The sequence below is a fragment of the Equus przewalskii genome, chromosome 14 (assembly GCF_037783145.1).
Source record: "Equus przewalskii isolate Varuska chromosome 14, EquPr2, whole genome shotgun sequence".
Lineage (NCBI taxonomy): Eukaryota > Metazoa > Chordata > Mammalia > Perissodactyla > Equidae > Equus > Equus przewalskii.
The window spans coordinates 10,218,298-10,235,688 of NC_091844.1; the positions used below are offsets into that span (position 1 = coordinate 10,218,298).

Below are 17,391 nucleotides of genomic sequence, written 5' to 3' on the forward strand. Positions count from 1 at the left end.
AAGGATCCAGTAAAAGTTGGGAGAGAAAAAAATGCAAGATGAAGATAAATATTTGATAGTACAAGGAGCAAACATGCTGGAGAGGACAAAATCCAGGGTACAGTTAGAGGGGTGAGCATTAAGGGAAAGGAGGTATTTCTTTCTCCGAGATTGGACAAATGAGAAACGTTGAAGTAGAGAACATGGGGGACTGAAGGAGCTCATTTCTGAAGGTCTCCACTCTCAAATTATAAGTCAAGGCTTGTGAACAGATTAAGAGTAGTGGAATTCTGAGCTTAAGAAGAGTGGAAACATTTAGGAATAAGGCCTCTGAAGAATGAGAGGGAGTCAAGAGATGAGTTGAATCTGACACCAACAGAGAGAACTGTAAGTTGAAAACTATAAATACGAAATTGGGTTAATCTGCATGATTATGTGAATTTTCTTCCAGTGTTGCCTGCCATCTAAGTATAGGAGTAAAAACTCAATTGTCGGAATAAAAAAAAAAAAGGTGGCTATGGTAGGTCAAGAAAGAAGCAAATGAGAATGCTGGTAAGAAGGGAGAGTAGACTTGAAATAATTCTGGCTAGGGTAGGAAGGGAGATGAAGGAAGAGTTAAGGGCTTAGAAAAGTGCAATAGCCTTGATTTAGTGGGAGAGCATGGAAGGATAAGAGAATACAACTGAAGGGGAGAAGTTTAGAGTTTAAGGTATCAGAAGTGGCAAGAAGCCTGGGTTATATTCCCTAGAGGTAAGAAAAAGAACTACCTCTGAGATCAGACTGTCCAATATGGTGTACATCCCCAAGATGTTAACAGAGGAAGCAGGTGAAATATAAATGTGTGCCTGGTATTAAAATCAATGAAGAAAGAGACAGAGTATCCTAGAGGTCAGTAGAAAATATGGACAAGGGTAGGTGATAGACAATTTCTAAGGGGGAGAAGTTACTGAAAGAGACTAGGCCTTTTTTATTTTGAGAGACATACAATGTACATTAAAATTTTTTATTTTCTCATTGAAACTGTCCAGATTAAGAAATTTACTTGGAATCACATTATTCCCTTAATTTTTTCACAGAGAATATTCCATTTACTATGTACTTCATCATCTTCTGGACATGTTCTATGTAATATATTTATTAGCATACTAGTTTCAATTGGGCAAAACTTACTACCAATAAAACTTGAATTTAATTTGTCACATATTTCCATTGGCAACCAATGATCAGGTGCTTCAATATTACAGATTTCAATTCTTCCATTCTTTATGTCTATGAATACTTTAATTTCCAAGTGTGACTGTTCATATAACACATTAAAGGAAGTGTTTATACTAAACTTTGGAGTTTTGCCATATATCCACTCCCAGGTTTTTAGTTCTTTGGCTTTGCTATTTATTCCAGGAAACAGTGTCTCATCTGTTGGGTTTATTAGGCTAATGTGATTATCAATTTGATGATAAGCAGCATACTCTGCAGCAATAGCATTCATCAGTACTTCACAGGTCAGAGTGGGATCTTTTTCCAAAAGATTTTTTACTAAGGCAGGTATGCTAGCAGTGGCATTGCTCCTGATCCCTTGGTAAGGGCTCTTCAGCAAAGATGACAAGAAGGTCCGATCGGTACCACATAATAAAGTGCAATGGTGATAAGCAGTAGTCCGGCCAATCTTAGAAGCTGTTCCTGAGATTTTAAACTGTCCATCAAGTAAAAGGTCAAATCTTTTGGTAGGCTGCACATCCAGCTGGGGTTGGACAGAATTCAGAGCTCTCACAACCAATTTTAGATTTTCCATTCTATCATACTTTTTTTTGGTTGTAAAAAAAGTCAAATTGATATTACCCATATCATGGTAGACTGTTCCTCCTCCACTTCTTCTCCGAGCCAGTTTTATTCCTTCTTCTCTCATCAGATTCAGGTTACATTCCTGCCAAGGATTCTGATGCCTACCTATTACAACAGAGGGAGAATTTCTCCACAAGAAAAGCACGGGCTTGCCTTCTAGATTCATATGGTCATGGATCCAGTCTTCTACAGCCAGGTTTTGGTAAACATCATTGGAAATCGACTGTAAAATGAGCCCACTTTTTACTATGTTTTTAAAGCCAGCTGCTGGGACCTTGAGGTTACAAAGTAACCGGAAGCAATTCTTCGTTGAAAATGGGATCAGCATGCTTTTAAAAATGGAAGACAAACAAATTAATTGATTGAGAAAAGGAATCTTAAATTCTATTTTCTAGCTATGAATTCTGGGTTATTTAATCCAAACTTATCTAATTCTCTAAGTATCCTGTTCAGTTCCCTTCTTGCCTTTTAGCTTTATCATTAGTCTTCAGCAGCTCTATAACAGAGTACTCAAAGTAGGTAAAGGAAGACAAACCTCAAATAATTTCAGTTGAAATGAAATAGGGGCACAGATTTTACAAACAATTAATCTGCAAATACATTATGCAATATATCTCAAAGCCAAACAAATTATGTTGAATTCATAGGTAATACATGTTCCCTGAGCAAAATGAGAAAATACAGATAAGCAAAAAGAGCAAAATAAAAGAATCCATAACACCACCACGGGGAGACAACCACAATTACTATTTTAGTGTGTACCCATTTTTTTCTGTGCATGTGTATACACACACATGCTTCCCCCCCCAAAAAAGTGGAACCATACTGTTATTTCATTCAACATTAAATCTATTATTACATCAGCTTTAATGTTGTGTAATATTCCATTGTCAGATATACCACAGTTTACTCAGTCTCTTAGTTTGTAACGTTAGGTTGTTTCTAGTTTTTCTGTGTTATCAACAATGTATTTATGAACATCTCTGTGGAAAGCTTTAATTAAAAGAATTTTTAAATAATTCCTATTTGACTTTGAGATATAAGATTTACTGGCAGCACAATTGTTTTATTAGATCAACATTAAATGAGGATGGACGCCCTGAGGTCAGGGGAGAGGCAATCAGAGTAGCAGAGTTATATGGAAAGGCTATGAATAATTTTATTACATTTGGACACTTTACACATTATTTTTGTTAGCAGTACTGGTGAAATATTAGGTCCCAAAGGGTTGAAAATACTAGCTGTAATAATGAAGGATTTTGACTAGTTATGCTTGTAAAGAAACCATTCTATTCCAATTCTAATTTTCAGGATGGTCATAATTTTCCTTTAGGTTAAGTAACTTGGTAGAATGGATTATTCAAGTCCATAACTAGGCCAAATTCTTTAGTCATGTCCTTTAGAAGCACAATTCCTAGGTTAGAGTCTTCATATTTTCATTACTCTTGATATATTTTGTAAATTATGCTACAGAAAAGTTGAACCAATTTACAATCTAGAAAGGTCAGGAGAGGTTTAATAGAGGAAGGGATATTTGAACTGAGTCTCCAAATCTGATGGTGTTTACCAAGCCAATGGGAGTAGCATTTTTCCAGCATATGCAGACAAAGGGGGTGAGGACGATGAAGTGTATTCAGGAATTGATATCAATAATGTACACCCAAAATTATGCAATGTTATAAACCATTATAATCCCAATAAAATTACTTAAAAAACCAGTCATCTAATAGTAAGGCATGTTTTGGGGACTCCCTCCTCAGGGATAGAGTCAGACTATCAGTCTTCTAGCTCCACGGAAGTCTAGGGCTGTGCCGTCCTCAGAGGCCTCTGCAGCCAGACTGCATTGCTTTGGTTAAACTCTTTGTTTTCTTGGTTCTGTTTGACCGCCTTTGACATAGTCCTTCATCCATTCAACAAATATTTATGGAGTGCCCACTAGGCACAAGGCAGTAAGGGAATAGAGAAGGGAAGGAGACAAATTCATGTAATTCTAAAATACTTGGACCTTTCTAAAAGCAGCTGGGATCTATTGAAGTGTTTTGAGCAGGCAAGTTGGCCATTATACAAAACCACCTCTGTGACCAGTGTTGAGCATGGATTAAAGAAAGGACAGACTCAAGAGAGACCAGTTAACAGACTAATGCAGTTGTCTAAGCTAGAGATAATGAGGGCCTGAACTAGGGTAAGAGACATAAAGGGGATGGATATGAGAGACATGAGGGTCGGAGACAGGCCTCGCCTTCAAGGAACTCACCATCTAGTGGGAGATACTAAAAAGCAAGTAAAGCGATAATTGAAATACAGTGTCATAAGTGCTGTGATAGGGTAAGTACGTTAGAAGGCCTACTCTAATTAGTAGAAGTGACATTGAAGCTGAGACATAACAGGGATAAGAAAAGTATTTCAACAAAGTGCAACAGCTTGGAGGAGAAGGAGACCCATTCAAAGAATTTAATTCCATTGGCTGGTACTAGGATACGAAGCGCAAGAGATAAGGAGGCAGAAGTAGAGGTCAGATTATGAAAAGGCTTAAAATCCAAGTTTGATGCTTGAAGTTTACCCTGAGGGCCATGGAGGAAGGGCTGAAGAGTTTTAAGGAAGTGGGAAGAACTGATTTATACTTTCAAGACATCACCTAAAGATTTAAGAATGGACAATCTACAATATTTGGTAATTGGTTGAATAAGGGTGAGAGAGAGAAGTCAGGGGTCATGTCCCTTATGGTATAATGATTATAAACTATAGCCAGCGAGCCAGCATTCAAATCCCAACTCTGTCTTTTACCAGCTGAGTTACCTAAGGCAGATTGGTTGACTTTTTTGTGTCTCAGATATCTTATCTGTAATATTCAGGTAATGACGGAACTCAAATCAGGATTATTTCAGCTAATACAGGTAAAGTGCTTATGAGAGCACCTGGCACATAGAAAGCACACAATATGTTAGCTCTTTTATTAATATTATGCCCTGATTTCTGGGCTGGCAAGTGGATGGAAAGAGGTGACATTTCCTAGGACAGATTTCATAGGAAGAGGAGGTATGGGGTGAAGATAATTGGTTCATTTTGACTGTGTTGAACTTGAGAGTCTATGGTTATCCAGCAGCCAATGGCACAGACCTGAATAGATGGTAACTGAGGCCATGGGAGGAACCAGATTATCCAGAGAGGGTTCAGTGAGAAGATACAAGAGCCTTACAACCCCAAAGAACAGTAACATTTAAGGGACACGCAGAGGAAGGAGGGAGAGCTCTCAAAGGAAACTAAGAATAGAAGAAATTTTAAAATATGGTATATAGAAGCTTCAAGGAGATAAGATGGTTAATAATGCCAAACGCTGAAGATAGATTAAGTAAGATGAGGGTTGAAAAGCATCTATTAGAGTTAACAGCATCAAGAAGATTAGTGAACCAGATGTGTTGAGTAAAGTGGAGACAATGAGTATGTTCCAGTTGTAAACTGGAAAAGCTAGGGACAGCAGCAGTTAGAGGAAATGTGAAGTTAGGAGTGGATTTAAAATGCAAGAGAACTGAGCATGTTTAGATCACGATAGGAGTGAGGAGAGGAAGAGAGGGCAACGTTGGTGAAGGAAGGTCCCTGACAGCCTGGTGGTGTTGGAAGCCAGAGTTCAGGCAGGGAGAGAGGCAGCCTTGCCAGCAGATGGGATCCTCTTCCACTGTGACCCAAGGGAGGAACAGGAACTAACAGGTGTGGTGGACACTAATATCCTGAATGGTGTCTGTGAATCCGGAAATTCTCAAAGACCTTGTGACGAATCCCTTCCTAAGGTTAAGGCTCTGACTCTTGTCTGCATATACAGAATGTGGCAGGATACAGAGTATCAGGATATCTGGATCAGGATACCAGATAACAAGAAGTTTGTTTTTTTTTTCAGTTTTATTGAGATATAATTGACATATAACATTGTATTAGTTTAAGGTGTACAACATAATGACTTGATATATGTATAATGCAAAAGGATTATTACGGTCAGTTAACATCCACAGTTACAATTTTTTTCCTGTGATGAGAACTTTTAAGATCTACTCTCTTAGCAACTTTCAAATATGCAATACAGTATTGTTAACTATAGTCCTTTATAGAGCTTAAGTTTTAATCTTGGCTCCACCACTTACTGAGTAACCTTAGGCAAGTAGTTTAACTGCCGGCTGTTACAATTGCCTCATTTATAAAAGGTTCCTACCTCATAGAATGGTTGAGAGAATTAAATGGGTTAACAGGCATAAAGCACTCATGCTGGCAAATATGAAATGCTCTAGAATGTTAACTGTTCCTACTGACAAATAAAAATGGCAAGCAATAGGATATATTGGAGAATATAAGGAAGCCATTTGGTGTAAACCTAATTCGGCCTGACCTTGTCTTTCCAAAAGGGCCTGACTGTGGCCATTGAGCATGCGTTGTATATCTGCTTTAGATATTCCCCATGGCAAGAACAAAGGCCCTTGAGATAAAGGTGCAACTTCCCTCCCCGTCCCAATGTTGGGATTCCCTTAAGGATTAAGCATCTTTCCTTAGGCTAGGAACTGATTGCTGCGCTCACCTGTGACCACCCAGCTCCAGACAATAGACTTGCCTCCTGCTGCGCCCACTGAGATAGCAGACCCACTACCTACTGTGTCCATCAAGCGCTGTGCTGACAGGGTAATCTTGTGACTATTGTGGGAGGGACATTTCAATCATATGTGAAACATACTGTTTGGGGGTATATAACCACTCTGTGCACCCCACTTCTTTGGTGCCCTTTCTTCCTTCGGGAAGAAAGGCCCCGGGCCATGGTCCTCAGATTTTAGCTCAGAATAAACTCGTCCAAATTTTCATTTATAGATTGGTTATGGATTATTTTCGTCGACACTACCTTCCCATCTCTGTTCTTCTCATACTATTCCCATCATATGACATGCATTCCCTCCAGGAGCTTAATAGGAAAGTGGACAAAGATTCCTAACCAAGACACATCGAAGTGGCATTTACCTTGATAAATTAACAAGAGTGCAAGATAATGACTTTGGTCAAAAACATGATCTTGTTAGGATTCCTGAACTGATCCAATTCATGTATTAATAGTGCTCAAAATATCTCTATTCATCCAGGTATTGTGTATACAGTGTGAATAAAACACAACAAAGGTGTTAATTCTACAAATCTTGCATCCACCATATGACAGGCATTGTTCTTGGCACCTGGCATTTATCAGTGAACCAATTAAAGATGACAGGGCTATGGGAAAAAAGAACAAGTAGGGATGGGACGGGGGGAATTGGAAATGTGTGAGAGGAACTAGACTGCAGTTTTAAATAGGGTCATCAGGCTAGGCATCATTAAAAAGGTGACATCTGAGCAAAGATTGAGAGCTGAGGGAGTTAGGTGATGTGGATTAAGGCTGCCCCAGGTAGAGAAGCCCAAGGTGACCTGGCCTACATGCTGAACTATATGACCTGGTGGATTTTTATGGTATGAATTAGGGCTGCCCAAGGGAGAGAAGCCCAGGGCATCGTCACCTACGTGCTGATCTATATGACCAGATTCGTATCTAAAGTTATATGACCGCACAATAACCAGACCTGATCTGCACTGAATCATTTAATGACTTTTTACATCATCTTTTCTTTTTCCAGTAAAATAAGTCACGTACCCATGCCTTATAAATTTAGCCCTAACCCTCAACTCAGGGCAGCAGCAGGAGCTCTAACTGCCCATGGGTCCTGTCTCCATGTAGCAGCAGCAGCAGCTCTTCACTGCCCATGGCTCCTGTCCCCATGCAGCAGCTCTTTACTGCCCATGGGTCCTGTCCCCATGCTATTCCACACTATTCGCTAAATAAAAGAGCACTACTGCCAGACCTTGAGAGTCCAAGAAATCTTTCTTTCGACTCCTGGGCTCACCGACCCCGCATTATTAGGGTGAGTGCCTACTATGTGCCAGAAACTTTTCTAGGCACCTGAACACATAAACAAATAGGCCCCAGTGAGGATGTAGCATGTCAATTGAGCCCTGAAGGATGAAAGGAATCACAGAGCGAGAAAACGTGGAAACAAAGAGATGTCTGAAAAAACCTGAATGCCAATTTATTAATCTACATAGAGAACTACAGGCTATCAACCAGATATTCCAACCAGCCTGTCCAACTCCTCACTGTAGGACTACTGATAAGCCGATTTATCATAAATTTGCTTGGTGAATACAGAATCCGAACAAAAGGACTGAGTTATATGATTTCAGTGTCTGATGGGATGAGCCCTGAGGAAACCACCTCCTCAACTCTTAGGCTCTGAAGAGATCCTACTACTAAAGCCCGGATACCCTCTGTCCTGGAGGCGGCTTGGGTTCACCTGGGCCAGGTGCGCCTCTCTTCGACGCCCCGCTTCACTGACAGATCAGACCTCCGGCTGAACGACGTAGTCTTGTAGTTGTCAGGCTACAGTCAAATCTTGAAGGCCTGGTAAAATTTTGTTTCTTTCAACAAACTTTACCTATCTCTACTCTCACGTTTTAGTTAGCAAGTTTATAGTTTTTCCTAAGAGGACAATCTTATTTCCACGTTCTAGGAAGACATTTCGCTCCCACCGCTTTGCGTTGCCAAACATGCTTCTCCATCAGCGAACAGAAAGCAAAAAATAACACAATCCCATCTATCCTGGGCAGGCCCAGCTCCTTCAGGAAACCTTACCAAGCCTCTCTTATTTTGCGCCTCTTTGACAGGACGTAACTTATCCAGAGTCTCACGACGGGCGTGTGCACGTTTTATTTGCCCTCTTGGCTCTCTGCGCCGTGCACACAGCTGGCGCCCCACGTGTTTTACCCTCCTGTGTTGGGGACAAACCGTTCCTAACGTGGAGTTAGATCCTCTCAAGCGCTGACTGTAGAGGGCAGCCCCTTCAGCACCACGGCGGCGGCCCGAGGCATTGCGCACGTGGGGCCCGGTCTCGGGGTCCCGGGTCCCCGGTCCCCGCCCGCCCCGGCCCCCAGCGCCCCCGACATCGTCCTCCGCCCTCACTCACCTGCCGCTGCCGGCTGCGCCCTCGGCCGCGCGGGCTCCCGCGGAGGAAGAACGCCGCGGCCCCGAGCCCGGCAGGCTGCGCAGGCGCCCAGCCCCGCCGCCGACCCGACCGGAGGCGGGCGCACCGGAAGCGCCGAGAGGAGGCGGGGCCGCGCCGGGGCCAGACCGGGGTCCCTGGAGTTCCCGGGGGGCGCGAGGCAGTGCCAGACCAGATTAGAGACAGAGACGCAGTCCGCACTCGAGCAATAGTACCGAAAGCCATCGAGGCCTCAGTTCAGACGGGCGGTCCCCGCGTGACAGCACGCAGCTAATGGTCACCGGGGCGGAGGTAGGAGAGGCGGCCGCGGCCGCTTGCAGGGGGCGCTGCGAGGAGCGAGTCTCGGGGAGTCGGCCGGGAGCCCAGTCAGGTCACAGGCCGCCGGAGTGCGACAGACACCCTCTCCGGAGCCCTCAGGCGTTGCTCCGGGTCTGTCCGTATCTCCCTTTCATAGTCTCAAGGGCAGATAACTCCACTGGGAAGGTGAAGAAGCGAAAATCAGTTTTAGAAGACAAGTTGCATTTAAAGGCATAAACGCTGGTATTCCCAAGACAGAGATGCTAACGGGTAGGAAGGAGTGGGTCAGAAAACAGTCTACTGAACGGTACCACTCGGGGTGTCCCTCATTGAGTTGGCAAGAAAACCCTCGTGGCTCACCCAGTTGGGCAGTTCCCCCAGCGAGCCAAAGTTTCAGTAAACCATTGCTGCGTAACGACCTGCCTCAAACGTTAGTGGCTGAAACAACAATTTATGATTTTTAACATCGAAATGCGCAAGTTAGGTATTCCTCTGCCGGTTTCACCTGGGCTTCCTCATGGGGCTTCATTCAGCAAGGGCGGGCTGAGCTGGGAGGTCCAGGATGGCCTCATTCGGGCTCTTGGCGGTTGGCGCGGGCTGGCAGCGGGGGCAGCTCAGTTGAGGCCTAGCCTTGGAAGTAGCACTCCCGCCACCTTATGTTGGCCAAAGCACTAACGGACCCACCTCTCTGAGAGGAGCCCAGAGAATCTGTGGTCATCTTTTCCATCTTCCACAAAAATCCATTTCTCCTTCAGTTAGAATAGAAATCACCAAGACTTGCATCCAGTGGTCACAATTTGGTGGTGATGACGACGTCAATGACCAGGGCTCCACCTAAAGCTACAATAAAGCTACCATGGCTCCTCATTTATTATTATCCTTTTGACTGAAGTCACTCTGAGGTAGTTTATCTTGTACTATGCAAGTGGGAATGGATTCTGTTTGTAGTTAGTCCCAATAGGGATTTTTCTAGTTGTCATTAAAAACAGCCACACGATACTGTTGCCCTCTGCTTATACGACATCCTTCTAAATGCCATTTCTCAGAAATCTGAGATGGTTACAGTTTTCCACCCCTCATTTGCTACTGAGGTGCTTTTTGAGAACCCCATTCCCTCCTCCCTGCTCGGACACTTCTGTCCTTTGGTTGTTCTTACTCCTCTCCTACCTACTTCTTTAGTTTCTCCACCGGAACCTTCTTCCATTTCCACTTGAACATGAACTCCATCCCATCTTAACAATCCTCCAGTGACCTCACCTCTCTTTCCACCTTTCATCCTAACCCCTGTGAGAGCTGAGCTTTTTCAAGGAGTTCTACACATCCAGTATCCACTTCCTCACTTCCCATTCATTTTCAACCTATCCAATGTGGCTTCAGTCCCCCTTATTCCATGAAAAGTGCTTTTTGGGGGAATGGGCGAAGTGAGTGCAGGTGGTCAAGACGTAAAAACTTGTAGTTCTGAGATAAGTCCTGAGGCTATACTGTACCTCATGATGACTATAGTTAACCATACGTATTGTATATGTGAAAGTTGCTAAGAAAGTGGATCTTAAAAGTTCTCATCACAAGAAAAAAAATTTGTAACTATATGTGGTGATGGATGTTAACTTTTTGTGGTAATCATTTTGTAATACCTACATATATAAAACCATTATGTTGTACACCTAAAACTAATACAGTGTCATATGTCAATTATCTCTTAACTAAAAAATAAAAAAATTAAAAATTAAATAAAATCCTTTTGATCATTCAAAAAATATTCAGGAGTGATGGGTTATGTCAGGTATTTACTCTCACATGGTTGGGAGAGAGGGAAAGGTCTTTGTACTATACTTGAAACTTTTCTGTAAATTTGAGATTGTTTCAAAATAAAAGGAAAATAATGCCTGTTAGATGTCTGGTATTGTAATAAAGACTGTAAGTGCCCCACCCAGGTCTCCTTTACTCTTAATCCATGCATCTGTTCTCCAGCTGCTGTGAGTGTAGGATCTGTTGTGCCCAGAAACACCTGAGCGATTCACGCTACCTCCCTCCCTCCTAGCCTTCCACTTTGGCTTGGTGGTGGCAACCAATGTCTGACTGGCAAGGGAGTACAATAATCCCAGCCCTTGCCTCAAAGTGGGACAATGGGTCAACTTTCCTCCAGAGCACCCTGTGGATCAGGCAGGCCAAGAATTTATCTGAGCCCCCATCCTTAAGTGACTCCTTCTGCTTCACTATCTTGCTTCCCTCATTCCTTACAGGCTTTTCCTAAAGAGCACACTCTCAAAAATCATGCGCACCTGAATCCCTGTCTCAGGCAGCTTCTAGGGAATCTCAACTAAGAGAGTCACACACCAGCTCAATAAATGATAGCTATTATTATTAGCATCAATGACAAAACTATTAGATGCAATACCAATGTATGTATTATAGGACTAAATACCCTTATTTTATGAATACGTTAAATTTATAGGCTCCTAGAAACCTTATTTCTGCTGAACTAGATTATGAGAAATTTACTTTCTTATCAGAAACAACAGAACTTTGAGAAGTGCTCACTTTAGGATTCCACTTGTAGACTTCTCCCAAAAAAGAAAAACCTAAATGAGGCTGTTGTCCTGATTAAACTTGTTCCATTCCACCCCTTCCAGGAAGTCTTTGTGGACCCAACTATCTCTTAGAATGGATTTGGGGATTCCAATTTTCTGATGTCTTAGCAGCAACGGTTCTCAATGAGGGTAATTAACGTTTGCATTTTTCAGTGTCTCAGTGACTGGGGTGTGCTACTACTTTTCACATCCTGCAATGGATGGGGCATCACACACACAACTTTCAAATGTTCTATTGGACTTTCATGGAAGTGAAAAACCAGTCTGTAAATATCCAAGCCAATCCTCTATCAAAAGAAGTGGTTTTACTAAGGTCACTAGTGACATTCATGTTGTTAGATCCAATGGACCTTTCAGTCCTCACCTAAACTTTCACTTGACTACCTCCACCTTTAAGACTCCTGTGGGCAACCTGGACACTACCGTCTTGGTTTTCCACCAGCCTCACTGCCAACTCCTCAGCCCCCTTTGCCAGCTCCCCCAGCGCTGACCAGCTCCTAAATGTTGGAATTCCTCAGGACTTTATCTCACATTATACATTTGCCTTAAGCAACCTCATTCATTTCCATGGTTTATATACCATTTCTGTGTACAACTTCAAAATTTATATATTTAGTTCCATACATACAACTGTCTACAACTTGCCTTGGAAACCTGGCATGTCCAAAACCCATGCTCCTGAGCTCACTCTTTTCCCCACGTATCACTACCAATCATAATATCAAGCATCCCACCACAAACATAAGAAGTATGTCTGATAAAAGAATTACCTCCATGCATCTAGCGTTTTTTGCTAGAAACCCTTCCTATTTCCTCACTTCCCATTTTCAAACCGTCACTATGCCCTGCCAAACTTCACCTGGACTCTATCCCCTTTTCCACACTTGGACCATCACCATCATCTCACTTGGACATCTGTGTCACTGCAAAAGCTATAAATGCCATGTCCTCAGAGAAGCCTTCCTAGTTCCCACAATTAAAACTCAAGTTTATGTGTTATGTCTCCTCTTCTGTCTCTCTGAACATTTTACATTTTCTTCATGGCATATCACAATTTGTATCTTATATAATTACGGTCTGATGTTCTATCTTTCCTGGCAGACAGACAGTAAGCACTATGAAGGCGGTGGCTCTTTTATTCCCCACTATATCCCCAGCACCAAGCACAGTGCCAGGCTAGGTGAACAAATGAATGATTTGTGTATTTTCTCTCTCCCAAAGAATTATGTTCTGTAAATAATAAAAAGCATTGTCTTATTGGCTAATGTCCCATTCAACAATTTTTTTTACTCTAGACTCGATATTCTCTACATATATATTACATTTGTTTGGAGTTTGTGTGTGTGTGTGTGTGTGTGTGTGTGTGTGTGTGTGAGGAATATTGGCCCTGAGCTAACACCTGTTGCAATCTTCCTCTTTTTTGCTTGAGGAAGACTGTCCCTGAGCTAACATCTAGGCCAATCTTCCTCTATTTTATGTAGGATGCCACCACAGCATGGCTTGATGAGTGGTGCCAGGTCTGTACCTAAGATCCAAACCTGTGAACCCTGGGCCTCTGCCGAAGTGGAGTGCACAAACTTAACCACTATGCCACCAGGCCAGCCCCTTGGATTTATAAAATATTGCTTCCCCTAAAAGAAAATGCCTTTTCCTCTTTGTTTTTATGAACATTGAGGAGATTACTCAGTTGGGCATTAGAGATAGTCATTAAATATTAAAGTACAGGAAAATGTTCAAAACATACATAATATAGTTACAGAACACTACAGACACAAAATGGTTTTAATTTCATCTAACATTACTTGGGACAATACTGCTGTTTCAAATTACTAGATGTTTCAATATGAACGGCAGACAAGAATTTTTTAACACTAGACTGTTTTCTTAATTAGCGGTGGTATAAAATGTTAGCATCTGCAAGATAAACTATTACACTTGGAAATAGCTATTTTGTAACTCTGAAATGAATTCAGTGTAGGAGAAAAAAACAGTTTTAAAAGGATGATTTAAAATGTGAAATGCTTCCCAAGGTATGTGATTGACTGGTCTTTGGCAGAGTTTATCTGCACTCATCTTTTACAGAACAGAAATGTAAAAATGCAGGAAGATAAAGTAGCCTAAAGCAAAGTCCCAAACTGGAAATCTAACATACAAAAGGAGTACACCAGAAATAGTGTGAAATACTGATGTCAAACTGTCTGGGCCCTGTTTTTTGATCACTTGTTAAAGAAATATAATTAAAATGTTTTGGTGCCATTTAAATACTGTTACTCAAAAATTTTGATTTTTGACAAAGATAGAATGTAATACCAGAGAAATCTGCTTTGAATTTTGGAAAGCTTTTTCTCCCTAAAGCAACGTTTTTTTTTAATTTGTATCATCAAAAAATGCAGTCTAAGGTGATTCATAAATAGTGAAAAATAAGCAGTCGTCTTCCTTCATTTTGTTAGGATTTCCTAACACGGTTAAGTTCTCATTCAGCTGCCCTCTTAGTCAAAAGCAAGTTTTGGGTTCTTTGATAATATGTACAAATAACTTCATTCCACATCTGTCATTTCTATCCCATCACTTTCTTTAACATACACCACTGGACCCAAGGCTTTCTCTGAAAGAGATTCTGTGCCAGTCTCTTTACTTCTTGCAAAGTTTTCTTGGTTTCTGTCTTCTAATCTTATTTTCTTGGTGTTTTGAAATAACTGAGTCACTGGTTCCAACTTGCTTTTCTCGGCCCCATGCATTAAGTGATCATCCACTTTCGAATCCATACGCATAGCAGATACCTGAGTAGCAGATTTACTAAGAGAAAATCCCATTGAGACAGCTGAATAAATACAGTTTACAGGTACCTCTTTAAGTAGTGGAAACGTTTCTTCAACTTGATTGCTTGGGGGAAAAAAATGGTAATAAGTGAATACAGTGGGAATTTCAACTAACTTCATGGCAATATTTGTTTTACTGAAATTTCATGGTGATGATGCCAAAAATGTAAAGTAAAAGCGCCTTCCATCTCTTAGTGTTTACATTTTCTTTGTGGGAGGGTCTGCAGATTCTAAGGATTTCTTTGAAAGTCTTTTTTTTAAAAGATTTTACGTTTCATCACTTTTCAGAAAATAAAAGAACTTCTCAGTCCTTTCTATCATGCTTGTTATCAAAAACTTTTAATTCACTATTAATGGATTAAAGAAATAATTACTGAAGACCAAACACTCTGCTAGGTAGTCTGCAAAAAATTAAGAAGCTTCCCAAATTGTAAACATTTACCAACTAACAACACACCATCAAATTCATAGTATGAAGCAAAAAACTGACAGAATTGAAGGGAAAAATAGACAGTTCTACAATAATAGTTGGAGACTTCAATACTCAACTCTCTATAATGGATTGAACAATCAGACAGAAGATAAGTACGGAAATAGAAGACTTAAATAACAAATTCAACCAACAACATCTAACAGACATACACAGAACACTCTACCCAACAACAACAGCATAGACATTCTTCTCAAGTGCACACGTGACATTCTCCAGGAGAGACCATACGTTACACTACAAATTAAGTCTCAACAGATTTGAAAAGATAGATATCACAGAAAATATCTTCTCTGACCACAGTTGGATGAAGTTAGAAATCAATAATAGAAAACAGAAAATTCACAAATTTGTGGAAATTAAACCACACACTCAAACAACCAAGGGATCAAAGAAATCACAAGGGAAATTAGACAATACTTAGAGATGAATGTAAACAGAAACACAGCATACTAAAATTTATGGAATGCAGCAAAATCAGTGCTAAGGGGAAAATTCATAGCTATAAACACTTACATGCAACAAGAAAGATCTCAAATCAACAACCTAACTTTACAACATAAGGAACTAGAAAATAAGAAGAAACAAAACCCATGGTTAGCAGAAGGAAGGAAATAATAAAGATTAGAGAAGAGACAAATGAAATAGAGAATAGAAAAACAATAGAGAAAAATCAATGAAACCAAAAGCACTTCTTTGAAAAGATCAATAAAATTGACAAACCTTTAGCTAGATGGACTAAAAAAAAGAAGATTCAAGTTACTAAAATCAGAAAGTGGGGACACTACTACCAATTCTACAGAAACAAAAAGGATTATAAGAGAGTGCTATGAACAACTGTATGTCAACATATTGGATATCCTAGCTGAAATGGACAACTTCCTAGAAACATAAAACCTACCAAGACTAAGTCATGAAGAAACAGAAAAACTGAATAGACCTATGACTAGTAAGGAGATTGAATTAGTAATCAAAAGTCTCTCAACAAAAAAAGCCCTGGACTCAATGGCTTCACTAACGAATTCTACAAAACATTTAAAGACAACTAATACCAATCTTTCTCAAACTTTTCCAAAAAACTGAAGAGGAGGGAACACTTCCTAACTCATTCTATGAGGCCAGCATTACCCTGACACCAAAGCCAGGCAAAAACATTACAAGAAAAGAAAATTACAGACCAATATTCCTATGAACACTGACAGAAAAATCTTCAATGAAATACTAGCAAACTGAATTGGGCAGCATATTAAAAGGATTATACACCATGACCAAGTGGGATTTATTCCTGGAATGCAAGAATGGTTTAACATATGAAAATTGACCAACGTAATACACTACATTACAGAATGAAGGAAAAGAACCACATAATCATCTCAATTGATGCAAAAAACCAGTTAACAAAATTCATCATATAAACACTCAACAAACTAGGAAATAAAAACACTCAACAAACTAGGAAAACCAGTAAACTACCTCAGTATAATAAAAGCCATATATGAAAAACCCACAGCAAACATCAGACTCAATGAAGAAAGCTTTTCTTCTAAGATCAGGAATAAGGCAAGGATGCCCACTTTTGCCACTTCCATTCAACATAGTACTGGAAGTTCTAGCCAGAGCAAAAAGAGATAAAAGACATACAAATTGGAAAGTAAGAAGTAAAATTATTTCTATTCACATTCACATATTCAAGATATGACTTTATATGTAGAAAACACTAAAGATTCCACAAAAAACCTGGTCAGTTCAATGAGTTGAGAAGAGAGTCCAGAGTTTGGGGAGGCCAAGGTGGCTAGAATTGTGGTGAGAAGAGAGAGGTGAATGAGAGAAAGAGCTCCAGAGATCTGCAGAGGATTCACCACAATTTTTTGGCTAAGTACTGATGAGGGCATGTGTGAAAAGAAACTATTGAGGCCTGGGAAAGAACCACCAAAAAGGAGAAGGCATTCTAGTCCTTAGGGCTTATACAGGGCCAGAAGCAGAGTCCCCACCAGCTGGAGTGGAAAGAACTCCTAATACGTGAGCATTGAGTAGAGTCCTCAGAAAGGTATTGGCTCAGTAACGGGGCCAAATTAACCCTACATAAAGACTATTTTGGACCTAACAGCTTAAAAGCAAGCTTCTAAAGCAGCGCTGTCCAATAGAACTTTCTGCAACGATGAAAATATTCTATATCAATTGTCCAAAACAGTAGCCACTAGCCATGTGCGGCTTGGGGAATTTGAAATGTACATAATACAAATGAGGAACTGAATTTTAGATTTTATTTAATTTTATTAACATAAATTCAAACAGCCACAAGTAGCTAGTGGTTACTA

The 17,391-nt window shown here is 40.6% G+C and overlaps 3 protein-coding genes across 4 annotated transcripts in view; all 3 read right to left on the reverse strand.

Annotated features, from left to right (window-relative positions):
* Positions 1 to 9,351, reverse strand: part of MRPL30 (mitochondrial ribosomal protein L30) — a 37,402-nt gene extending 28,051 nt beyond the window's left edge. For both annotated transcript variants that reach the window (XR_011525880.1, XM_008509083.2), the window contains exon 1: positions 8,841 to 9,351. Coding sequence is in view for 1 of the 2 variants with exons in the window: in XM_008509083.2 (XP_008507305.1) it covers positions 8,841 to 9,101 (261 nt within the window). In the remaining variant the exon portion in view is untranslated. The remainder of the gene's footprint in view (positions 1 to 8,840) is intronic.
* On the reverse strand, positions 969 to 8,975 carry LIPT1 (lipoyltransferase 1). Its single transcript, XM_008509080.2, has 2 exons — positions 8,841 to 8,975; positions 969 to 2,150 (listed from the first exon to the last, which is right to left on the reverse strand). The coding sequence occupies exon 2, from the start codon at positions 2,147 to 2,149 to the stop codon at positions 1,028 to 1,030; it is 1,122 nt and encodes a 373-aa protein (XP_008507302.1). The 5' UTR covers position 2,150; positions 8,841 to 8,975; the 3' UTR covers positions 969 to 1,027.
* Positions 9,352 to 13,528: 4,177 nt separating the features above from the next.
* C14H2orf15 (chromosome 14 C2orf15 homolog) lies at positions 13,529 to 14,577 on the reverse strand. Its single transcript, XM_070572049.1, has one exon. The coding sequence runs from the start codon at positions 14,575 to 14,577 to the stop codon at positions 14,302 to 14,304; it is 276 nt and encodes a 91-aa protein (XP_070428150.1). The 3' UTR covers positions 13,529 to 14,301.
* Positions 14,578 to 17,391: the final 2,814 nt, after the last annotated feature.